This window comes from Pleurodeles waltl, chromosome 8 (genome assembly GCF_031143425.1).
Source record: "Pleurodeles waltl isolate 20211129_DDA chromosome 8, aPleWal1.hap1.20221129, whole genome shotgun sequence".
NCBI lineage: Eukaryota > Metazoa > Chordata > Amphibia > Caudata > Salamandridae > Pleurodeles > Pleurodeles waltl.
This window is the reverse complement of record NC_090447.1, coordinates 58,667,932-58,694,937: the sequence shown is the minus strand read 5'-3', so window position 1 is coordinate 58,694,937 and position 27,006 is coordinate 58,667,932. Positions and strand designations below refer to the sequence as shown.

General features: G+C 44.7%; 1 protein-coding gene across 1 annotated transcript; it reads right to left on the bottom strand.

Moving 5' to 3' along the window:
* Positions 1-1,334: 1,334 nt before the first annotated feature.
* LOC138249417 (olfactory receptor 52N4-like) lies at positions 1,335-2,309 on the bottom strand. Its single transcript, XM_069203378.1, has one exon. The coding sequence runs from the start codon at positions 2,307-2,309 to the stop codon at positions 1,335-1,337; it is 975 nt and encodes a 324-aa protein (XP_069059479.1).
* Between the last annotated feature and the right edge of the window lie 24,697 nt (positions 2,310-27,006).

Below are 27,006 nucleotides of genomic sequence, written 5' to 3'. Positions count from 1 at the left end.
TCTTTACACTTTAATCTGTGCAATAATGTGAACACTCTGACACATTCTATTATATCATGTTGCATGGCACCCACATAAAGCACTTTCAGTACATATGCATACATATTTAATTGAAATAAAAGAAGGCACATAGTTCTTTCAACCATAACATTATTATTTTACGGTTTGGGCTGTAAGTGCTGATATCCATTTAGGTATCCTTTTGTCAGTTATGAGCAGCAGTAATTCCCTGCCTTTCCTCACTTCAGTCGTGGAGATCATTGAAAGATATTTCTAATTTCTAATTGCAAGTTGCCTGGGAGATGTCCATGAATTCCTTGAACTTTACAGTGCTGTTGATAGTCCCAAGAAAAACAATATCATTTTATTAAGGGTATGATGCAAGCACAGCGAGAATTATATATGGGAGCACTCAAGAAGCATGGAGAGAAATGTTAATCTGAACAATGAAATTTATTAATAGGCCAGGTCCTTATATTTCTTGGCACAGTTAGTCCCTCAGAAGTTTTAGAAGTAGCTTTAAAAAGATAGTTATGGGAAAATATCGGGGTGAGTTTTAGGAAGGCAAAGACCTTCCCCAGTTTTCCACTGGTAGGGACAAAGACAAGAGTGTCAAGATTATTATACCACTCAAAATGTTTGCATCTTTCAGTTATGCCATTTTCATTACTCCAACTGTGATACCCCTTTTGTGTTTGGGTGTTATGGCTCTCTGTACATGAGCCATGATCTGTGTAAAGGTTTAGTATGTTTAGGTCAAGTGCTCTTTGGAACTCTACGTGTTGCCTCTTGTTCTTCAGCATCACTTATTCATGTATATTCACATAATTTTTCCAATTTCTAACAAGCATTGCTTATACCTAAATCCTGTCCAATTATTACACTGGATGGTATACATGCTTTGTCATGTATGGCAAATATGATGAACTTCTCCTTCCTTTTTAGCACCTATGATCAATATAAACTTTCAACCTTCCTTTGTAGGGCACAACGGACTAAAGATATAAAATATTCAAAACTTGTGTCTGCCCTTCTTCTCAATTGATCTTTATGTGTCTAAGTGTCCAACAGTTCAAGGACTAGCCTTAATATGATGCTTCAGTTTCTGATAGGGGTTTAATGCAGGCTGACCCTCTGTTACAGGGAACCTGCGCCATCCAGTGACCATCAATCAGCAAGTGTACATCTCTTTTGGATCCTCTATGGTCCATTACTGCATGTTTATTGGATGTCCTCTATATGCAGTACTTCAAAGTTTGCAGCCACCACAAAGAAGGGATTGATGATAATCTTTGTGATTGCCTCTTCAGTCTGGATACATTTTATACATAGATTTACCTATTGTGCTTTGGTATTATGTTTCCAATGAGACAAGTAGGGTTTAAAATTTGGTAGATTTTTTCCCAAATTTGTTTTGTGTTAATTCCAAAAATGATTGGATTCAGCAGAGGAGGAAGAATCACGAGTAAGTTTGAGAAGAGGATCTGGACTTGGGCAGGAACTCTAGTACTAAACCTGTTTGTGATGACATTAAGGAAGATGGGGACAAAGGCAATCACGGTGAAGCACAGGTGAGTACTGCAGGTACTGACAGCCTTCTTCCTGGACTCTTTGAAATGTAGTTTAAAGACAGCCCTGGCAATCATAATATAGGAGAGTACAATGGCTAGGAAATCAAATCCTGCCACCAAGAGGCTGCCTGCCAAACCATAAACAATGTTAATGGTGATATCGGCACAGGCCAATTTTGCTACTGTCAAATGCTCACAGTAAGTGTGCTCAATTGTTCTGCTCCTGCAAAATGGTAACCTTAAAAAAATGAATGGCAGTGGTAGAGCTAATAATACTCCTTTGGAAATCAGTGTCAATGCTATTTTGATTATAAATTGGTTTGTTAGGATGGTTGTGTATCTCAGAGGATTGCAAATTGCTGTATATCTATCAAATGCCATTGCCACAAGAACTCCAAATGCCATGACACAAAAAGCAACAACAAGGAACATCTGTATGAGACAGGCTTCAAAACTGATATCCTTTGAATTGAACAATAACAAGCAGAGCATCTTAGGAAGGATTGTGTTTGATGCAACCAGGCCTGTCACCAACAACATAGAGAGTAATACATACATTGGGAGGTGAAAGCTTGCATTTTGTTTTATAATGAAACAGATAGAGCTGTTAGCTATTACAGTTATGATATAGATACAACAAAAAGGAAATGAAATCCAGATTCTATACTCTTCCATTCCAGAAAACCCACGGAGGATGAACATTGAAGTACTTACTGTTGCATTATTTAAACCCACCATTGTTTACACAAATAAACAGCCAAAGTCAGCATCCAAAGTAGTTGTTTGAAATTTCAATTGAGGGTAGCTGATCAATGTAATGATAACTACTCTAAAAAGAGCCTGTTTTTAATTATTTAAACGTCTTTGTTGTTCTTTGTAACAATTCTCACCACCTGGAAAACAAAAGGATAGAAAATGTCTAGTGGTTGCAGTGACATTAAAAAAATACATTAAAACAAGTTATTTTTAATAGTATTTTCTATATTTTGAGAATTAAAGGGTGCAGATATATGAAACGTTGAACTGCACCAAGTGGAGCACCACTTTTCTAGAACCTCTTAGCGCACCCCGAACAGCACTATGTGTGCACCGTATTTAATACACGGCGCACCATGGTGGTAGTTAGGGAACTAGTGTCATCATTTTTAATCCTGCAAAGCCCATTGAGGCCCAATCTCTTAGATTTCTTTGTGACATTTTTTCAGCCCCCCTAACGGACTAACGTCCCCTATGCATACATTCTGCCTGGCACAGGCATAATGTAGCAGAAAGGGTTACAAAGTGGCGCAATGCATAAATTGCACCACTTTGTAAATTTGACACTGCAATTTTGGCCTCGTTGGGCCACATTAGCATAAAATAAATTATTCTAATGTGGCACAAGGAGGCGCTAGGGGCTCTTAAATCTGCCCCAAAGTGTCTCAAAGAAACTATGATCTGCACATTTTCTGTTGCAAGATACCTAAAGTTCTCTTCAGTTTTTACATACCTGATACCTCATGCCCCAGTGGACCTACACTCCTCAGTGTGAGTCAGTCATTGAAAGAGTTTGCACAATGAGTAACAAAGATTTTAGAATGCAACCTTTTTTTTTAGAATATTTTATATTATTTTTGTGCAAACAAAATGCTCTACATAAATAAAGAGTAACATGAACATCAACATTGTTTTAACAAAATTAATCAGTACTTTGTTCTCACTGAGAGAGAAATGCTTAAGTGAGTGTTGCTCTCAAAGGTCTTGATATACAAATAATGGCCAACCAACAGAGCCAGCCAACTCACATCACTTGCTGATTCTTTTTGAAGACTGCAATTTTGAGACTTAACTATGATGTTTCCTGACTTCAGCCTCCCCCATCTGGCCCTGGTACGTGGCTTATGATGACAACTCCTGGGCAAACACTAAAACATCTCTGCCACAGGGTAGTTATGCTATACTGTTCCTTCAGTGAAAATTTCAACACACCATCCAATACTCAGGCTGGGGGCTATTGTTGCATGTGAACAGCCTTGACCTCTGTGAGGAGTGCCACCCATTGTTCCCCAAGGCCTGGGGCCTCTTTCCTCGAGCGGTGCAGGAGATTGACCATGCAGGCCATCAGAGACTTCTAGATCTCAGCACAGTGATCTGCTTTCTTGTTCACCAGCTCAGCTGAATGGTCAGAAGCTGAGATCAAGCCAGGCCTCAGCACCAACACACCAATAATATCTACTGTGATAGATTTTACCAGGTGATCTCTGAAACTGTGGTACTGAGGTCTCTGTGGTTTGTGATATCAGTAGCACCACTGCTACATTAAGGCTTATAGTTACTATGATTTTTCATCAGGGTTGTGACACGTTTTTGGTGCTGCCCAATGGAAAATCTTTGTTGTCATTTACTAAGCCAAGCAAAGCCACATTGTATGGTTTAGTAAATACAAAGCCTGGAGCGCTGCCATGTATTACATTGAATTGGGTAAGCTTTACATGGATTGGACAAGCGTGTTCCAATACATCCACCCATGTAATTTGATGCAAACACAGATTTACAAAGACTAATAAAACTGGGTTTGAGCCAAAATGATGTGTGTAACTGACAAGGATGTAATGAGGAACAACATCCTTATTTCTCATTACTTACTCTTTCCACATATGGTGCATTTTGCAGCATGCATAGAAAATGTAATATCTATCTAAGGATTGTTTTTGTGCAGGAAGGTGCCCCTGCCCAAATAAAGGCCCCTTGCATCTTGATGGTGCAAGGGGCCCTAGGCAGGACAACGTGCACCAGTGCAAGCAGGGAGCAGAAATGCATATTTGTAAATATGGAACATTCCTCCTCTTTCTCTTTCATGCAATACAGCCAAACAAGTTCCCTTGCAGCACCGTGTTGCCTGATATAATAGTAAATGTGCCCCATTCTGCAGTTCAGCCACGGAAATACTTAGATAAGGAACCATCCATTAGTGATTTCCTCCAGACATTTGGGGAAAGACTGAAGCATAGTGCACTTTGGTGAAGAGGTAAAATTTCAGGCTTGACTCCACATTCTGAAATCAGCAGTGGAGAACCACACAGGAACCAGATAAACCACCCAGAAATGAACTGGAGTGTAGGTTCCCTGGAACTGGGCCCTGCACAGCTACCTCTCCTTCTCCCTTGGCATTTACAAACCAACGCAAATTGGTACCTGTGTTGCGTTTTAGGAAAAAGTAACACAAACCAGAGCAAGGTACTGCTTTGTATTACTCTGCATCTAGGGAGTGTCCCATGGGTGGTACATGGGCATTCCCGTGCAACTACCGATGTTTTTTTACAGAAAACTCTATCTACTAACAAAAAATAACCACGCCACTTGAAATAGACGTTAAAAGGAGAAATGCTTTTATTTCTACTTTCTTTTCTGATTTTGCATGTGTGCTGCAGTATACAGCACCCATACGGAGTAGGAAAAAGTTCACATTCTGTCTAAGCATAGTATTGTGTACTGGAAGGGCACCCTTCCTGTACAAATCCTATGCTAGACTCACACAGACACCTTTGCACTGTGGCACAAAGGAGTGTGTCTGACACTTAGCAGCATGATTCTGCACCAGCGCTAGGGAGAGGGGAGGAAAGTGCAATAACTCCTTAGATATGGCACTCTCCTGCTCTATCCGTGTCACTCAAAGTAAAGGTTAATTTGCCAGGAGTATGTGCTAGTTAGAAAAAGATGATGAAGTGTGTCACAAAAACATTATTCTGCAAGTTTATTATATTTGCAGTGTGGAGGATAGGGCAAGACGAGAATAGATGGAAATGATGGCGAAAACATTGAGGACTCAGGATCTAAACACACTCTCATATGGTAAAATGTATAACAAATCTTCAGAAGCATCATGGTAAAGGAGCATGATTTGAAACTCAAACAATATTCTAATTTTCCTGCCGAGGTCATGGGTTACTTCATACCTGTGCCGGACGTTTATATCAAGGGCAAAGCATATGGGATGGTCCTAATAGATGGATCTCAAGGCACAATGCAATGAAACCACCATGACCACATTTTGGGTGTTACTTACAAACAGCAGGGAGCATAAAGCAAGAATGGGATTATGGATACCCATGAGTATTTGGTGATAACTTAAGCCTGCTTATTAGTATGCCATAAAATAACAATGGAGGATCATACAGTAATGTAAGAGATCAGGATATTCCTTGAGCTGGGTGAGAACCCACCTCAAATAATATTCACAGTCCTTGTCATGGTGAACCACTGACATCACTACGCATACCTGTAACCTGTGCTTAACCCTCTGGTAGTTTGGCACAAAGAAGTTAGCCTTAATTTAGAGTCAATGTGTGAAGTTTCTATACTGCACTCAAACAGTAATAAAGTGAAAACACAACACAAGACAAATCAGAAACTAAATTAGAATAATGGAAAATATGTTAATAACTGAAGACTGAGCCTCTATCCTACACCTAGTTTCCTATATAGGAATCCATGCTAGAGTCTGAAGCAAGTAAACTGAAATCTCCTTTGACAAATGCTGGAATAATTGATTGGACTTGGGACTGTTACTACACATGTCGAGATCACTCACACCGGAGCCTGCAGCCCAAATATTTACATTAAACTAGCACAGCAGTTGCCCCTCTTGTTAGCTACCTCAGATGTTTGTCCACAAGACAGTGCCAGAAACAAGTACAAGTATTTCCCTCAAAACCCTCATGGTGAAATTATCCTTCATTGGTTCCTCCACAGGAAAGATGGACTTCAAATTAGTAAATGTCTCAGACAAAGTGAAATCCATATAGATAGAACTTACATCTTTTCACTCTTGACCTTGAATGACTGAAATGAAATCCAGACTCAACCAATTATCAAACTGGGGAACTGAACAGTCGGAGTTGAGACTCACAATTACAGATGTGGAGGGCTGATCTTGTCTGACTAATGTGAGGTTCCATACCATTTTGGAGAAACCTAAGAAGGATGACCTGTTCCACTTTGTGAAGGAAATCATCCTCAAATTGACATTACTGAACATCTAGAGTTCCTTAGATTATATATAGTTTGACAAAGGAAGACAGGCAAACTTGTCTTGAATGCTCAACATCCATTTTCTCTGCCACCAATAGGCAGTAAGGACAAGGAATGGCCGTTCCTGTTGCTAGACCTGCTAATCAAAGTCTCTGCAGACTACTTTTTCAGAACTACTGCCCTCAGGAGGCACTTCCTCTCCTTTAGCCCAACATTGTGGGAGAAACAAAGGGGCGAGGTTGGAGAGAGTTAGACAAAGAAAGTTGCACCACATCAAAGAAATGCTGATTGAAGATAGAAACAAATTCAGGTCACCACTGAAGAAAATTAATCCCTTTAACACCCCTCTGATGGTCCTTCTTTCCTGATCTCTCTGGAAAATCACTGGTGCTGTGACACTGCTATCATACTGCGATGAAAAATCAGAATTTGATGACTTCATGTACCCGCTGCTTACCTCAGTAACAAATGTCAGCAGAGCCCTCTATGACTTCCCATGGCTTCAACAACTGTCATGTTATTAAACAGTATCCACCCTCAAACTAACTGGTTGTATTTTTCAATGATTTTAAGTTCTCTTATTGGCCCAAACATCTGTGTCCAATAACAAATTCTCACCACATGCCTCTAAAAGAACAATGTTTTCATTGCACGCATGTGATTGACCTATCCATGGAGCCACTTGTTCTAAGGGTCTAAACTCAGCTCTGAATGACCTCAGACCTCAGGTGGGTTCCTTGTTCCCCACTGGGAGACTCACTGTAACAGTTTCACCCATCTAGTTCTCCTGGACTCCCACTTCTGTCACTCTTCATGTTCTTCCTTTTCTTCCAAAGATTACCTAGATGTCCTGGACAGTTGCACCCCAGCCTCACTCATGTATATTTATCTAATACGAGCCTAACTCAGTCTCCTCTCCTAGCTATAGGGCCTCGTCCTTTTGTGCAAAGCCAGAAGGACTGCTGTTTTACCTTTTTCCCAATTCAGCTATTTTGTTGAAACTTCCCTCATCAAATCCTAGGGACAACCTCGTGTCCAACTGAACTACATTAATGCTTCTGAACCCTGGACTATCTTAAATATACCATGTGATAACTCTACCTCTCACCCACACTATACCAACAGCCCACATACTGAGCAACAGTATTATCTTGCCCAATTCTTTTCTCCCTTTACCATAACCTCTTCAGATGTAATTCTCCCTCCCATTCTATGCATGATGATCCAAATCCCACTGATTAGTCGTAGTGCTTTGTTCCCTGAGTGCTCCCGCTATTACCACTGCTCCAACCAATCTGTGTCAGAAACCACTCATGCTAACTTCTCTAAATGTCAATGGCATGACACACTACATCAAGCATGAAAAATTACTCAACTCCCTGCTTACAAACCACGCTGACATTGTACTCATCCAAGAACCGCACCTCTCAGCAACTAATTCAGAAAGGTGTAAGAAGGAATGGGTGGGAATAATTATTAATAGCAGTTCCCCTGCCTCTGCCCAAAGCCCTAGCCTAGGACATGTAGAATCCGAATACTTCTACAGAAACCCCTCCCATTCAGGATCCTACACCCACTGACCAATGCAGAAAGCAGCTTTGCATTCATCAAAATTAAGACACTGAATATGATATTAATTGTACATTCTGTCTACCCCCCTAATAATCGCATAAGGGACTTCTTCTCCCAACTGCCTAGTCTTTTCTGTTTGGTTCAAGATAAGTCTTGATCGAGGTGGAATGGAATTGGTACTAGACCCTCTCTTAGAAAAGACAGGCCCAAAAAATTGGCACAGTGGCAATGGCAAAGCTATTTTGTATGACATACCTACAGATTTTAGACTAAGGGCTGTATGACGATTACTTCACTTTAGGAAATGGAGTTACACCTTCATTTCTGGAGCACAAAACACCTCATCCTGCTTGTATTGCTTCCTCATGGGTGCCCCACTTCTTTCACCTGTAACCTCATGTAATACTCTCGAGGGAGGCATATCCAACCTTTACCTAACATACTTTGAACTAGATTTAAGCCATGTATCACCACCTACTTCACTATTGGGTATGCCAGTAAACTGACCCCAACAACAAGAAAACATTGAAATGCCATACAAACATACAGACTGGACAATGAATGATCAATTCCTGTGCTGAACTGTAATGGGCACCAGGCAGGCTGCCTTCAATGGAACACAGAGACTTGCCCCAGTATGAATGCACAATCCAAAGCTGCCACACATTACTTGTAACACAATTATTCATGCATCCCTTTATGCATGGTAATGAAGTTACAAGGAGATGGGAGTAAATCCCATGTACATGCCTCTCCCCCTCTGTGGCACAACATGGGCATAATCATTAGTGGCTCCAGCTTCCACTAGCTGCACTGGGAGCAGGCAGGTTGTGATCAACTGATCAACCAACACACTAAAATGTTTATTGACCTGCACATGATATTCTTGTTATCAGCAATATCCCATTGGCAATACTTCTAGATGAACCACTGGTTACATACCAGGTTTGGAGGTTGCCATCTCCCCCATTCCACGCATATCCAGATCTGGGGCACACACCGTGGTGTGGTGTCAGGCCTATACAATGTTATGATTAGCCACCTCTTGTCTAAACAACCCCTATCAAGTCCCAAATGGTAATGCAAAAGGCATTATATAAGAAATATCAGAAAGGATTTGGGTGACTTTATTAGACATTCATTATAGATATCTTAGACCTGAAGCTACACTTCTTGTACTTTAAAGTACTTCACAACTCGATTACAATGGCATGTGTTACAAAGGCAAGCCAACTACCTCAGTATAATTGCTGCTTCTTGATGGTTAGCAACACTGCTGGTAAAATCCAAGCTATGTGTCTTGCGTCAGAGGGGATCAAGGACAATGCAATGCTATTCGAATTGCTCACTGAACATTCACATATTGCCTCTAATGAGCAGAGGTGTACAAACTCCAAGACAGATTAAATGAATTCAACAACATCAGTGGTTGCTTTATTAACTGATATCACTAGGCCTCCTCAGCCCCTATTTAGTGGCATTGCATGGAATATACACATGGTCAAAGATGACCATACCAAATTCCTGTACCAAGACAGAATAACCCAAGAGAGAGGCCCTCATTAAGAGTATGGCGGTCTTAAGACAGCCACACTCAGGGTGGTGGTTGGACCACAGCGAAAGTGGCGGTCCAACCTTCACATTACGACTGTGGCAAAAGTGCCATGGTCAGACCACGGGCACTACCACTTCTAGGCCACCCGATGGCCTGGCAGTGCCAACAGTAATTATTCCACAAGAGCAGTGCTGCTAGCAGCGCTGCCCTGGGGATTACGACCCTCGTGTCTGCCAGCTTTTGCATTGTGGTGGAAGCCATGCAAAAGCTGGTGGAGACGAGGTGCAGGGGACCCCATGGGGGCCCTTGCACTTGGACAGCCCTGTCACGCTTTTCACTGCCTGAATTACAGGCATTGAGAAGTGCGGCGGGTGCTGTTGCACCTGATGCACCGCAAAACTCATAATTAGGATCTGAATAATCTTCAATCTATCACAACCCAACAGACTCAGCCCTCTCCATCTAACCCACTGATGCTTGCGGCAGCAGACTCCTTCAGTCCCAATATTTCTTAATCAATGGAAGAGATTTCTTTTCTATCTCGCTAACCACCCCTGTATTAACCGGTTCTGTGCCTTGGACGAGATGATCTCGTCCAAGGCTACAGTTCCCCTGTGCCTTGGACGAGATCATCTCGTCCATGGCACAGGGGAACTTGGGGGCGCGCTAGCGCGCCCCCGTGCACCCCCCTTCCCCCCCTAAGTCGGGATGGAAGGGGAAGACCTTCCCCTTCCACCCCCGACCCCCCCCCACCCCCCGTGACGTCAGCGCGCTGATTTGTCACAGGGGCCTCCCTAGTCGCACTGGAAGCTCTGCTTCCAGCGCGATTGAAAAAGAAATGCAAAAGCATTTCTTTTTCAATCACTTGGGAGGCCCGGAGGGGCTTCAAAGGGAAGGAAAAGTATTTCCTTCCCTTTGAAGTCCCTCCGAGGGTTTCAAAAGCCGGATTGCTTGCAATCCGGCTTTTGAAACCCCACTAGACACCAGGGATTTTTTTTTTTTTTATTGAAACAGACAAAAGGGGGGGCATTTTTTGAGAAGGCCTTTTCTGCCCCCCCTGGGGGCAGAAACCTCTAGGCACCAGGGACCATTTTTTTATTTTTTTTTATTTTTTTATGTTTCATTTCTTTTTTTTTTGGTGGGGAGCGACCCCTTAGGCAAGGGTCTCTCCCCTTGGGGGAAAATTATATTTTGGCCATTTCTGCCCCCCTTGGGGGCAGACTGGCCTATTTTGATGAGGCCAATCTGCCCCCAAGGGGGGTAGAAACCACTAGACACCAGGGAATTTTTTCTTTGCGTGAATTTCACGCAAAGGAAGCGACCCCTTAGGCAAGGGTCGCTCCCTGGGGAGGAGGGCAATTTATTTTAGGCTGTTTCTGCCCCCCCTGGGGGCAGATCGGCCTATTATTAGGCCGATCTGCCCCCAGGGGGGACAGAAACCTCTAGGCGCCAGGGCACATTTTTTTTTTGTGTTTTTTTTTGTTGTTGTTTCTTTTTTTAGAGATGGGGAGCGACCCATCAGGCAAGGGTCGCTCCCCTGGGGGGCAAATTGTATTTAGACCATTTCTGCCCCCCTGGGGGCAGATTGGCCGATTTAAGGTCAATCTGCCCCCAAGGGGGCAGAAACCACTAGGCACCGGGGATTTGTTTTGTGGCGCCAATGTCACGCAGGGGGAGCGACCCCGTAGGCAAGGGTCGCTCCCGGGTGGGGTGGGGGTTGGGGGGGGGGGCAAATTTATTTTAGGCCATTTCTGCCCCCCCGGGGGCAGATCGGCCTAATATTAGGCTGATCTGCCCCCGGGGGGGGGCAGAAACCTCTAGGCACCAGGGCAATTTTTTTTTTGTTTGTTTGTTTGTTTTTTTAGAGATGGGGAGCGACCCATCAGGCAAGGGTCGCTCCCCTTGGGGGGCAAATTGAATTTAGGCCATTTCTGCCCCCCTGGGGGCAGATTGGCCGATTTTAGGTCAATCTGCCCCCAAGGGGGCAGAAACCACTAGGCACTGGGATTTGTTTTTTGGCGCCAATGTCACGCAGGGGGAGCGACCCCGTAGGCAAGGGTCGCTCCCGGGGGGGGTGGGGGCCAGGGGGGGCAAATTTATTTTAGGCCATTTCTGCCCACCCTGGGGGCAGATCGGCCTATTATTAGGCCGAACTGCCCCCAGGGGGGGCAGAACCCTCAGGGCACCAGGGCAAATTTTTTTGAAGTGTTTTTTTTTTTTGTTTGTTTGTTTTTTTCGAGATGGGGAGCGACCCATCAGGCAAGGGTCGCTCCCCTGGGGGGCAAATTGTATTGAGGCCATTTCTGCCCCCCTTGGGAGCAGATTGGCAGATTTTAGGTCAATCTGCACCCAAAGGGGCAGAAACCACTAGGCACCGGGGATTTGTTTTTTGGCGCCAATGTCACGCAGGGGGAGCGACCCCGTAGGCAAGGGTCGCTCCCGGGGGGGGGTGGGGGCTGGGGGGTGAAAATTTATTTTAGGCCATTTCTGCCCCCCCTGGGGGCAGATCGGCCTATTATTAGGCCGAACTGCCCCCAGGGGGGGCAGAACCCTCAGGGCACATTTTTTTGTTGTGTTTTTTTTTTTTGTTTGTTTGTTTTTTTCGAGATGGGGAGCGACCCATCAGGCAAGGGTCGCTCCCCTGGGGGGCAAATTGTATTTAGGCCATTTCTGCCCCCCTTGGGGGCAGATTGGCCGATTTTAGGTCAATCTGCCCCCAAGGGGGCAGAAACCACTAGGCACCGGGGATTTGTTTTTTGGCGCCAATGTCACGCAGGGAGAGCGACCCCGTAGGCAAGGGTCGCGCCCGGGGGGGGGTGTGGGCTGGGGGGGGGCAAATTTATTTTAGGCCATTTCTGCCCCCCATGGGGGCAGATCGGCCTATTTTTAGGCCGAACTGCCCCCAGGGGGGGCAGAACCCTCTAGGCACCAGGGCAAATTTTTTTGTTGTGTTTTTTTTTTGTTTGTTTGTTTTTTTCGAGATGGGGAGCGACCCATCAGGCAAGGGTCGCTCCCCTGGGGAGCAAATTGTATTTAGGCCATTTCTGCCCCCCTTGGGGGCAGATTGGCCGATTTTAGGTCAATCTGCCCCCAAGGGGGCAGAAACCACTAGGCACCGGGGATTTGTTTTTTGGCGCCAATGTCACGCAGGGGGAGCGACCCCGTAGGCAAGGGTCGCTCCCGGGGGGGGTGGGGGCTGGGGGGGGCAAATTTATTTTAGGCCAGGGGGGGCAGATCGGCCTATTATTAGGCCGAACTGCCCCCAGGGGGGGGCAGAACCCTCAGGGCACCAGGGCAAATTTTTTTGTTGTGTTTTTTTTTTTGTTTGTTTGTTTTTTTCGAGATGGGGAGCGACCCATCAGGCAAGGGTCGCTCCCCTGGGGGGCAAATTGTATTTAGGCCATTTCTGCCCCCCTTGGGTGCAGATTGGCAGATTTTAGGTCAATCTGCCCCCAAGGGGGCAGAAACCACTAGGCACCTGGGATTTGTTTTTTGGCGCCAATGTCACGCAGGGGGAGCGACCCCTTAGGCAAGGCTCTCTCCCGCGGGGGTTGGGGGCTTGGGGGGGGGCAAATTTATTTTAGGGCATTTCTGCCCCCCCCCTCCCGGGGCCGGCTGAGCTAGAGGCCAAACTCCACAGGTAGGCACTTTGCAAAAAACACCTCTGATTTCTGTAAAAAAATATGTTCTGTCCACGTTGTGTTTTGGGCCATTTCCTTTCGTGGGCGCTAGGCCTACCCACAGAAGTGAGGTACCATTTTTATTGAGAGACTTAGGGGAACGCTGGGTGGAAGGAAATTTGTGGCTCCTCTCAGATTCCAGAACTTTCTGCCACAGAAATGTGAGGAACATGTGTTTTTTTAGCCTCATTTTGAGGTTTGCAAAGGATTCTGGGTAACAGAACCTGGTCCGAGCCCCGCAAGTCACCCCATCTTGGATTCCCCTAGGTCTCTAATTTTCAGAAATGCACAGGTTTGGTAGGTTTCCCTAGGTGCCGGGTGAGCTACAGGCCAAAATCCACAGGTAGGCACTGTTTTCTTTCAAAAAATGGGATGTGTCCACGTTGCGTTTTGGGGCGTTTCCTGTTGCGGGCGCTAGGCCTACCCACGCAAGTGAGGTATCATTTTTATCGGGAGACTTGGGGGAACGCTGGGTGGAAGGAAATTTGTAGCTCCTCTCAGATTCCAGAACTTTCTGCCACAAAAATGTGAGAAGCATGTGTTTTTTTAGCAAAATTTTGAGGTTTGCAAAGGATTCTGGGTAACAGAACCTGGTCCGAGCCCCGCAAGTCACCCCTCCTTGGATTCCCCTAGGTCTCTAGTTTTCAGAAATGCACAGGTTTGGTAGGTTTCCCTAGGTGCCGGCTGAGCTAGAGGCCAAAATCTACAGATAGGCACTTCGCAAAAAACACCTCTGTTTTCTCCCAAAATTTAGGATGTGTCCACGTTGCGCTGTGGGGTGTTTCCTGTCGCCGGCGCTAGGCCTACCCACGCAAATGAGGTATCATTTTTATCGGGAGACTTGGGGGAACGCTGGGTGGAAGGAAATTTGTAGCTCCTCTCAGATTCCAGAACTTTCTGCCACAGAAATGTGAGGAACATGTGTTTTTTTAGCCAAATTTTGAGGTTTGCAAAGGATTCTGGGTAACAGAACCTGGTCCGAGCCCCGCAAGTCACCCCTCCTTGGATTCCCCTAGGTCTCTAGTTTTCAGAAATGCACAGGTTTGGTAGGTTTCCCTAGGTGCCGGCTGAGCTAGAGGCCAAAATCTACAGGTAGGCACTTCACAAAAAACACCTCTGTTTTTTTCCAAAATTTAGGATGTGTCCACGTTGCGCTTTGGGGTGTTTCCTGTCGCCGGAGCTAGGCCTACCCACGCAAGTGAGGTATCATTTTTATCGGGAGACTTGGGGGAACGCTGGGTGGAAGGAAATTTGTAGCTCCTCTCAGATTCCAGAACTTTCTGCCACAGAAATGTGAGGGACATGTTTTTTTTAGCCAAATTTTGAGGTTTGCAAAGGATTCTGGGTAACAGAACCTGGTCCGAGCCCCGCAAGTCACCCCTCCTTGGATTCCCCTATGTCTCTAGTTTTCAGAAATGCACAGGTTTGGTAGGTTTCCCTAGGTGCCGGCTGAGCTAGAGGCCAAAATCTACAGGTAGGCACTTCGCAAAAAACACCTCTGTTTTTTTCCAAAATTTAGGATGTGTCCACATTGCGCTTTGGGGTGTTTCCTGTCGCCGGCGCTAGGCCTACCCACGCAAGTGAGGTATCATTTTTATCGGGAGACTTGGGGGAACGCTGGGTGGAAGGAAATTTGTAGCTCCTCTCAGATTCCAGAACTTTCTGCCACAGAAATATGAGGAACATGTGTTTTTTTAGCCAGATTTTGAGGTTTGCAAAGGATTCTGGGTAACAGAACCTGGTCCGAGCCCCGCAAGTCACCCCTCCTTGGATTCCCCTAGGTCTCTAGTTTTCAGAAATGCACAGGTTTGGTAGGTTTCCCTAGTTGCCGGCTGAGCTAGAGGCCAAGATCTACAGGTAGGCACTTCGCAAAAAACACCTCTGTTTTTTTCCAAAATTTAGGATGTGTCCACGTTGCGCTTTGGGGTGTTTCCTGTCGCCGGCGCTAGGCCTACCCACGCAAGTGAGGTATCATTTTTATCGGGAGACTTGGGGGAACGCTGGGTGGAAGGAAATTTGTAGCTCCTCTCAGATTCCAGAACTTTCTGCCACAGAAATGTGAGGAACATGTGTTTTTTTAGCCAAATTTTGAGGTTTGCAAAGGATTCTGGGTAACAGAACCTGGTCCGAGCCCCGCAAGTCACCCCTCCTTGGATTCCCCTAGGTCTTTAGTTTTCAGAAATGCACAGATTTGGTAGGTTTCCCTAGGTGCCGGCTGAGCTAGAGGCCAAAATCTACAGGTAGGCACTTCGCAAAAAACACCTCTGTTTTCTCCCAAAATTTTAGATGTGTCCACGTTGCGCTTTGGGGCATTTCCTGTCGCGGGCGCTAGGCCTACCCACACAAGTGAGGTATAATTTTTATCGGGAGACTTGGGGGAACATAGATTAGCAAAACAAGTGCTATTGCCCCTTGTCTTTCTCTACATTTTTTCCTTCCAAATATAGGAGAGTGTGTAAAAAAGACATCTATTTGAGAAATTCCCTATAATTCACATGCTTGTATGGTCACCCCGGAATTCAGAGATGTGCAAATAACCACTGCTCCTCAGCACCTTATCTTGTGCCCTTTTTGGAAATGCAAAGGTTTTCTTGATAGCAATTTTTTACTCTTTATATTTCAGCAAATGAATTGCTGTATACCCGGTATAGAATGAAAACGCACTGCAGGGTGCAGCTCATTTATTGGCTCTGGGTTCCTCGGGTTCTTGATGAACCTACAAGCCCTATATATCCCCGCAACCAGAGGAGTCCAGCAGACGTAACAGTATATTGCTTTCCATAATCTGACATTGCAGGGAAAAGTTACAGAGTAAAACGTAGAGAAAAATTGATGTTTTTTTCACCTCAATTTCAATATTTTTCTTTTTCAGCTGTTATTTTCTGTAGGAAACCCTTGTAGGATCTACACAAATGACCCCTTGCTGAATTCAGAATTTTGTCTACTTTTCAGAAATGGTTAGGTTTCTGGGATCCAGCATTGGTTTCATGCCCATTCCTGTCACTGACTGGAAGGAGGCTGAAAGCACAAAAAATAGCAAAAATGGGGTATGCCCCAGTTAAATGCCAAAATTGTGTTGAAAAATTGGGTTTTCTGATTTAAGTCTGCCTGTTCCTGAAAGCTAGGAAGCTGCTGAGTTTAGCACTGCAAACCCTTTGTTGGTGCCATTTTCAGGGGGAAATCCACAAGCCTTCTTCTGTAGCCACTTTTTCCAATTTTTTTGAAAAAAACGAAATTTTCACTGTATTTTGGCCAATTTCTTGGCCTCCTTCAAGGGAACCCACAAAGTCTGGGTACACTCTAGAATCCCTAGGATGTTGGAAAAAAAGGACGCAAATTTGGCTTGGTTAGCTTATGTGGACAAAAAGTTATGAGGGCCTAAGCGCGAACTGCCCCAAATAGGCAAAAAAAGGCCTGGCACAGGAGGGGGAAAAGGCCTGGCAGCGAAGGGGTTAAACATTAGTGATACAGCCCATTTTCCAGAACGTCACCTCTCTGAATATCATTGAACATAAGAAAAGTTATCAATGTCCACAATCCACTTACTTTGGTGACCATTAAGAGACTGTGGGCCACATGTACAAAGCATTTTTCTAGTTGCAAATGGGTTGAATCTCAGAATCGGCCTGTTTGCTACCAGAAAATGCTTATTGGGATGTACAAACCCCAAATTGCAATTCGGTAACTTATTACCGAATCACAATTTGGGTTTTGTGATTCGGTATTAGGAAGGGGCGTGTTGAGTGTGTTCCTTCCTAATACTGAATCTGAAAGGTATGTGTGAATGTTTTTCGACCAAAAAGCGGTCACAAAACATTTGCAGGTTACCACCAATAGAAAGTTAGTGGTAACCCATTTGCACTCCCCTTTGAGAATAGTTGAGTAAATATTTTTTAAGACCACTGCCTGCTCCTAAAAAATTTAAACCTAAACATTCCGGGGCATATTTATACTCCGTTTGCGCCGATTGTGCGCCAAAATATTTGACGCAAAATCGGCGCAAACCGCGCACCATATTTAAACTTTGGCGCCCGCAGCCGCGGGCTTCAAAATCCCGGCATGTGCGTAATTTTTTGGAGGTGGGAACCCCCCTTGCCTTAATCATATGCAAGGTAGGTGTTCCCGGACAAAAAATGACTCAAACGGCCGTGCGTTGTATTTATGCTTCCGGGCAAAAATGACGCATGGCCGGGATGCGGAGTCAAAAAATGACGCACAGCCCGATTTGCGTCAAAAATTAACGCCTGGGTCAGGGCAGGCGTTAAAATGGGCCAAACACACCTGTATTTAATCAGACCACACAGAAGCAACAGCAGAGCAGCAAAAGGGAGACATGGAGGTGCTACTCATCCTGCATGCACGTAGACGCAGAGCCCAGCAACAACAACAGCAGCTACCACAACACCTGCAGGGACCCCAAAGGCAGCGCAGAAGGCAGGAGAGGATATTCCGCACCAAAACAACTCTTCATGGCCTCAGGGAACATGACATCATCCAGAGGTACAGGTTGAACTGGCAAGCCATACAGCAGCTGCTGCACAACATAGAGCCACAGTTGGCACCCACCTTGCTGACACCCCGCACCATCCAAACAGAAACCAAGCTGCTAGCTGTACTTCACATGCTGGCAAGTGGCTCTTTTCAAACAACTGGTGCCCTGGTTGCCGGAATATCCCAGCCATCATTCTCTGCCTTTTTGCCCAAAGTATTGGATGCCATCATTGGACTCACACCCCACCACATCTGCTTCCCTAACACACTGCAGAAGCAGCAGGAAACAACACAGGGGTTCTTCCTCATTAGTGGCTTCCCACACGTCCTTGGTGCAATTGACTGCACACATGTACGCCTTGTGCCATCTGCTGCAACTGAACACCTCTACCGCAACAGGAAGCACACACATTCCATCAATGTGCAGGCCATTGTCGATCACCAAGGATTGATCACCAACATCGTGGCTAAATATCCTGGGAGTGTCCATGAGTCATTAATCTTCCGTCACAGCACCATCAATCAACACTTCCAGGATGGACGGTATGGCAATGGACTACTTGTTGGTAAGTAAAAAAAACTACTTATATGCACACTGCACAGCAACCCCCTAGGACACACAACACATACACCACAACAGCAACATGTCGACAAGAACACACTGAGGTTGTGACATCGCTAGCCATGTTTCATTGGTCACCATTGAACCTGTCACAGATCCAAAATTACTGTACAGCCTAATGTTAACACGTCAATGATCACAACGTTTGGAGTGGGTTGCCTAAATGTCACCTTGCAAATAGTAAGCGTCTCAATTATGTTTACATCAATCCATTGCATAAGTCTAAAGGTATGTGATGTCCATGGTACATTGATATGAATGTGTTAATAACACTGTCAAATTTAACCTGTGTATGGAACTATCATCTCACCCCCAGTGAAGACACAGGGATACCTGTATCACAAGTCACAATGCAAGGGAGGGCACACTGTACTGCAAATTCCAAAACATACTGCTGACAACCGGTCAGCAGCCAAACACTCGTTCAGCCAAGGAAACATCACAATGCAGATGGTACATCCTACAAGCCTAGGATGCAACACAATAACACAAAAGAGTCACAGACAACACAAGACAACTACTGCCATGCAAGCTGATATAAATGGGGCAAGCTACATCAAAATTATCCCATTCATTTTCTCTTTCAGCTGACCAGGGGTATGGGACCTATTGGCAACCCATGTACTGCAGCAGAGCGTGCCTACAATGATGCACATAGGAGGACACGCAGCATAGTCGAGAGGACCTTCTGCATCCTCAAGTCGAGATTCAGGTGCCTCGACATCACTGGTGGTAGCCTCCTATATTCCCATGAAATGGTCTGTAAGATCATTCTAACATGTGCCACCCTGCACAACATTTGCATAAGAAGGAACATTCCCCTCCTGGAACCAGAGCCACACATGCCTGAAGAGGTGGAAGAGGAGGATGCTGGCCTGCAACATGAGGGTGAACAACAAAACACGGCAGCTGGATTGCGTAGGCGCCAACATATCGTTAACAATTTCTTTTAAATATAATCACCATCACCACTTTATGAACTAATGTAAATAAACACTGATAATAATCACCATATCATGCTCTGGCTAATCATTTGTGCCCACCTTTAGCTCTAACTATCAGAATAAGAGTGCTGCCTCATGGAGCATTGCTGATATACTGATCAGGACACAGAAAATCCCAGAACAATTGTGATGCGTATCATACAATTGTCGCATACACACACACTGTAAATGACTTAGATCCTGTACATTTCACCTTTGAAGGGCAATAGCAGAGGAGCACACCTATTACACACATACATGTTGGAAACATGGTTCATCGCAGCATATAGCACACAACCAAGACACCATCACTCAATAAGGGGAAAACAAGCCTCATACATCAGGCAGTTGATGTGCTTATGCATCAGTAACAGGATTGTATGACCAGAGCCTTGACAGCAGTAAGTCCAACTGCATCCAAACTTTACAAGGACTATCTGTGACTAGAGTTCCATATAAGCAGAACATAGCCAGCACAAGTGCCACACCTATGACAAGCATTGCGCACATGACATTCCATGTACATGTCAGACCATTTCCTAACTCCTGACACACCCATGCACCTGGTCACAACCCACCTGTCTGAAGAGGTCCCTGGAATAGTAATATGTGTACCCCGATATTCCCTCCTCTACACACACAGACTAACAATAGTAATCCAGTGTGCTACACCCTTTCCTATGGTATACCATTGTCATAGTACTATCTGACTGCATGGACGTCAGGTCAATTAATACACTGGCTTGTAGTTTCTAAGCCCTGTTATCACTTATAGATTGCTTCCTGTGTGAAAGGTACTGTTGGCCATTTGAATGCAAATCTCACCTACAGGACTTGTGAGAAACTGATGCAGCCCACACCTATGATCACCTTCATGCACACCACCCATTTCAACATGCACTGCCCCTGCTGATGCCTGGAACAGCATAGAAGTTTCCATTTTGTCAAATACACCGTTATGCATTGCTAGTAATGAAGACGTGTAACACAGCCCTTGGGTTCATGTGTCACCTTCAAAAACACAGGACATACACAGTTTTACATGTCAACTGTCTAGTTCTTCCTCCGACCAGTCTTAGTCAGACCACTGATCATGTAACTTGTGAAATTGCTTGATCCTGATTGACATTCCTTTGTGTGAAGCCAGGCCACTTCACACCTCATCAAGGCAGCTTGGCTAAGCTGCTACAGGCTGGCCAATCAGAGCCCAGCAGCAAAATCAATGCAGGGCTGAAATTGGCAACTTTTTAGGTAAAGTCTAAAACTCTTTACCTGAACAAGTTATATTAAATCCAACAACTGGAAGTTGTGGGATTTATTACAACAATTAATTTGATACCAAATTCTTGGTATGCGTCTTTTAAGGATACTTTAAAATTTAAAACAAAGTCTCCCCATTCTAGCCTATGAAGGCCATTTACTACAATGAGGGAAAAACAAATTTGGCTGTTTTTACCTCACCAGGGCTTATAAAACTATTTTTATAAAGTCCCTGCTTATAGTTACATGGCACCCAGCCCTAGGGGCACGTAGGGCACACCTTAGGGGTGACTTATATGTAAAAATAAGGTAGTTTAAGACTTTGGAACTACTTTTAATTCCAAAGTCGAATTTGCATATAACTTTAATTTAAAAGCAGCCAGCAAGGCAGGCCTGCCTTTAAAATGACACTGGACACCTCAGCAGTGCACCTATGGGTGCACCACCTATGCTGTGGTCCCTAAACCTACATGCCCTACCATATACTAGGGACATATAGGTAGGTTAACTTAGCCAATTATAATTAGCCTAATTTGCATATCCATTTTACACAGAGCACAGGCCCTGGGACTGGTTAGCAGTACCCAGGGCACCATCAGAGTTAGGAAAACACCAGCAAAAAGTGGAAAATGGGGGGCAAAAAGTTAGGGGGCCTCTGCAATCAGCCCTGTTTTCTCACAACTATTATTTGGATGCAGCCCAATTTTCACTCCTGTGCGTCGAAAAATATGACGCACAAGCTGTATGCGTGAAAAAATGACGCATAACGATAAAAACGGCGGCCATTTTCTGCAGGATGTGATGTAATAGGATATCCTGTTTACAGATTATGTACAGTGGGTGTACTTTCACTTTCACTTTGCAGTCTGTGAATCTTCTAGACTGTGTGGCTGTGTTCAGAGTGTTGTCCAGTGATTTTGTGCTTTGGTGTCCTGTGTGCTATCTTGCTTGTTAGTTTGTGAAATAAATATTGTTGTTGTATACTGTCTGAGTGTGTTTTGTTTACAATTGTCCAGTATTGTAGTGTATTTGTTGTTTGTGGGAGTCTGTTGTGGGTAGTGCTAGTATGGGGATAGTTGGGCTCTTTTAGTTGTTAAGTTTACTTTGTTTTTTCATACTCCTACTTTCCCCCTTTTCTCCTTTCTTTTTTTTCTCACCTAATCCCCTTTTCATTGCTGAGATGTCGGGTAGGCCACGTCTTGGCAGGATGGGTGAGGAGGAGTTGGGGGGGTTTATATGGCTGGTGTGCCATTTCGTCCCATTCATGATTGAGGCAGGGTGATACAGGGGTATCACACTGAGGCGCGAAAGATCCGGTGGGCAAAGGTGCTGCATCACTTGCAGCGCGTGTATGGGAGCCAGAGAAATGCCCACCAAATGAAGCACCGCTGGGCTGACCTCATCACCAGGGAGCAAGATCTGCTGGATCACCTGGGAATAGTGATTGGTGGCCCTATTGGTGAGTACAGATCATCTAAATGTGCACATTTAAAAGCTCTGTAGTGACATCAGATGATTTGTACAATATCTGCCAGCTGAGTTGCTGACTGTGTGTAATGCTGCGGAAACATACAGGGTAATTGATGCACTATGTGAAGGATCAAAATTGCTAGCTGTCAGGAAGCACATGCTCTGCAAACTTACAGGATACTTTTTGCTTAATGTAAATTAGTGCTGCCTTTGTGTCAGACAACAAAACAAAATAGGAGCCAATCATGTCTCTACAGGTCACATTTGCCAGTGAAGTATAGATGTACTTGAAATTTTGGCAAACTTTATTGACGCAATAGCTAGACTGACTTTAGAAACACTACATGATGCAGAAAATGAGTGCTGCCTTCACGTCAATTGATGATAGCAATGTGGCCCAGACATATGTCTCATGTGTGTCTGGTGAGTGTGTAAGGAAAGCGTTCACGGAAGTTCTATGATTGTTAGGGATTATTGTGGTCCTTCATCTTTTGGGATACTTGTCAGATCTGGATTGGAAAACATTGGGACAAGGTGCAAGGTGCCCTCAGCTAACATTTTAGTCTGGTATTTGGAGTTTGTTGTGCCACATTCCAAAGGTCTGCACATGGGTAATATCTCTATGATTGGTGCAAATTACCATTGCTGGGCCACATCAAATGAAGAAACTGTAACAACTTGAGGGCTTACAAAAGTCCCTGCCCCTCTGTACATTGTACCTATGTGTCATAAATGTGTCATGGCCACATAGGCTGTTTGACAGGTAATGCAGTCCTCAAGTAACCAGCCTTGGATGTCTATCTTGGATGCACATGATGAGACGATTACACACCATTATTATTTCTGCTCACTAGTGAAGGAGCATGTTTGCCACCACACGATAGTTAGGGCAACTGCATGTGTGTAGATATGTGTGTAACTGTCACAGGAGACCCATGCTATGTACATGTTGGCCGGGATATATCCGATGCAGTATCATCATGTCTGAATGGCTTTCATTACTTATGTCAGCTTACACATTGTTTTTATCTTTGAAATTGTTGGTCAGTGCACAGATTCTGAGCAGATTTCTTCCTTCCATGCCTTACAGGTGGACCGGCACCATACACTGTGGGAGAGGTGGCTACATTTGAGGACCCCGACCACTACAGTAATTGTTGATATGTCTGTTATGTGTTGTGTTTGCTGGTGATGTGTGATGGACTCCTGTGTGTTGAACACATAGCAAGGTGTGATGCGCTGGCCAATCATTGTCGTGTTCCATGAGTGGGATTTCAGTTTCTCAAACTTTTTGAGTTGGCCAATGCTTATCCTATTGTATTATCTAGGGATTGTAGGTCATTCCTGTAGGCCCCGCAATGAGAACTGGGGTGAGTCATGTGGATAACACTTGTATCAACAAGAGTCACACTGGAACTCATCTCAGATTTAGTCTGCATGTCAGACCCACATTCTCCCAGATTTGTACTGCAAATCGCTTTCCAAAAGACTTCTGCTTCCCTATTCACCAAAGTACTTATTAAACTGTAGGTTGAACTTTCTAGCAGCATTTAACTCCACATGTAGTGCCACAAGTATGTGGAACTTGAGTGCAATGGCCTAGGTGTGCATGCAAATCATGATCATGGGTGTTCTTGCAACTCTGTGTCTGTTGAAAGTCATGCCTTACTGGAAGTATATGATGTGGACCAAGGTCTGCTAGTCCTGACATGTGTAGCGCTAGGATTGGTCAAGGGTTTGCAGACTCCTAATTGGTGATAGACCTTACCTGTGGTGTGTGTGTAGAGCTAAACACGTGTTGAGCTTTCTATACACTCCTGGGTGTGCATGTTGTTTGGAATTGTTTGTTGTTTCTCCACCCCCCCTCCCTCAAACACAGGCATGGGTTTGTGAATAGGGTACCTAGGACTGATGCTACCAGTATGTTACACTTACATGTGAATAAGTGAATGTTTGGTCGAACCTAGTATACACACTCAGGTATGGCACATGAGTACTATACTAGCAAGTCCAATTACAACTTGCAGACCAAGTGGCTTTAGTTTTTCATCACGTACACTGACATCTGTAGCCCAGGCATTGGCGGAGGATGTGCAGCATGATTGTTAGCTGACAACTGGCAGAACTCAGATGGCAAGTTAATGCCAGTTGTTACCCATCTTGTAGGTTTTGGATGTGCTATGTGTGAGATGACCTTTGTAGGCTGGCCTGCCATGTACTTCCTCAGGGACATTTAATGATCTGTATGGTGATATGAACTGTTACAAGTACAGTAGATGTATTGTCTGATTTACTTCTTGTGCAATTTCACACAATTCAGTTCCTAAGGTAAATTGTTGGGCTTTGTCTTCACAGCTGCAAACATGACACCCATCCAGGTCCATGAGTTCCAGAGGCGGGCCATGAGATACCAACATATCCAGCTGGTAGAGTCGGGGTTCAGGAGGATGGCCCATAGATACCAGAATGAATGGGCCTCCGGAGCATGGTGGGCTTCACCACAGGGTGGCCCTACTTTGCCCACCACAGCCACCACCAGCACAACTACCAGTTCCACCCGGATGGCACCACCCACAGCTGGGACTGTTGTCCCAACGTCTTCTCTTGTTGTTCCTGGCCCCAGCAGTGCAACACCTTCAGGGCAGCCCATGGGCATTGGCTCTACACGCCCACAAACCTCCTCCGCCGGTACCCAGACTGCACCAGCTGCTACAGTTGACCCTGCAGATTTCCAGGCACTGCAAAGAAAGATGGACCGCATCCTGAGGAAAATTAGTAGTCTGAGCCAGGATGTTCGCCAGATGGACAGGGGTGTGCGGTCCATAAAGCGGACCCTCCGGAGGGCCAACCTCTAGACATTTTGTTATGGACATGATTCCCTCCCCTCCCTCCTCTTTCCTTGTTCTCATACTTAGTGGGCTGAGGGGGATTAGTGTTAGATTAGTATAGGCTGTTAGTTTAGTTAGTGTTAGTGGGTGGGGGGACCTGAATCTTTCTATTTTTCCTTATTAAGTGTGTGGGTGGGTGGGTGGGGGGCTATGTTGGGGTTCTTGTGTGTTTCAAACTAAAAAAAAGAAAAAATACCCCAAAAAATAAAAAAATATCAACAAACTACAACAAATATATATATATTTGTTTAGGATGATATAGTATGTGTTTAGGTTAGTATCTGTTGTCCTCCATGTGTCCCGTCTCATAAGGGGGGTGGGGGGTTGATGTTTAGAACGTTTTGTTATATGTGATAAGTAAGTTTAGGTTAGGTTAGTTAGGGACAGTTGTGGGTAATGAGTAGTCAGGGTAGATTAGGGTAGGTAAGACTTTTCCCTCAGTTTCCTCTTCTGTGATTACCATTTAATAAATATATATAGTGAACCCTTTACAGTATGTGTTAAATGCTTGTTGATCATTGCCTTGGCATTAGTGTACATGAATCTTGTACTATTACATTTGTGTCCCATGCTACGAACAAATCCCAACTGAGCTGTATGATTGGCAGCTACCCCAGAGCTACTTTGCAAAGATTCCACCATTCATTGCAACCACCAATCACAGTTAATATGGATCCCAAAATGTTTTTTTCTATAAGTATGTTTTCTAAGTCACAAACAGTGCTTCCAGATTTGGTATTGGGGGAACAGTTTTAGGTCTGACTGCAGTTTGATGTTCAAGGACACCCTTATAAGATGAATTGTCTTAAGCACTCTTCTAGTATCGTCTTCATGACTCACATAGATCATTTGTGACACTGTTCAGCATGATTACCTATTTGGAAGTAAACTCAGACACCTTCTCTCATGCAGTTTTTGGAGTGTTTGCTTAGATTTCTGTGCACTGTTATATGTGTTAGTATTGCATGATGAAAACATTTAGCGGCCACTCTTCGATGACTTAGATATCCCTTGAGGAAGCATTATTCTGTCCAACACAGCATGATGGTGTATGTTTTCTCACTTCATCAGATATTACCCTCAGGAAGGGCAGAGTGTGATGCAATCCTGGCCACTGTGCATAGTTATCAGGCCACATTTTTTCAGAACAGTAGTATTGACAATCTACAATTATTGACAGGAGGCAAACTTCACTGATCTACTGCACGGTTGATGTGTCACATTACACAGAGACAAAGTGGTTGTGTAAGTGCTATTTATTGAAAAGTGCCGTAGTGCTATATGTACATTGTCCATGATTGTGAGTCCATTATAGTGATATCTTCCATTGTGATCCTACACAAGTGGTAAAGGAAAATGCATTTGACATGCTGGGGTGATGTGTCAGACAGTGCAGAGGGACAGGATTTGCCAATGAGTAAGTGAGAGACAATCAATGGGCAGGATGACAAGATAAACAGTGGTTTGCAGAACAGTCATTGAGTAGAGTTGCTGTAAGACTGGCATGTTACAAAGCGCAGGACCTTGGTAATAGGTGGTCACGTGGCAGGGACTAGTGCTTCCGGGTACTTTTCAGTGTGAAGGTGATCTATTCCACGTCTCCATCTTCTGATGTGTGTGTTGCCTCCTCTGCCCTTGGTGGTGGTGGTTGTGAAGGGGCTACACACACCTCAGTGTTAGAAGACGTGGAGTCAGACATCCCGGTCGCTGCTACCTGTGAAGGTCTTAAGGGCAGCACTGCTGCAAGGAGGATCTGCTGATTCTTAAGAATAGCAGCCACATCACAATGGTAGGCAGCCAGGGGGTCATGATTGCATTCCTGCATGCAGTGGAAGGTTTGGGGTGCGAGGTGTTGTGGCAACTCCCTTACTGCAGTGGTGAATTCCTTTACAGTTTGATGTAGT

Coding starts and splice junctions, on each gene's coding strand:
- LOC138249417 (XM_069203378.1), bottom strand. CDS start 2,309: ATGGTGGGTTTAAATAATGCAACAGTAAGTACTTCAATGTTCATCCTC.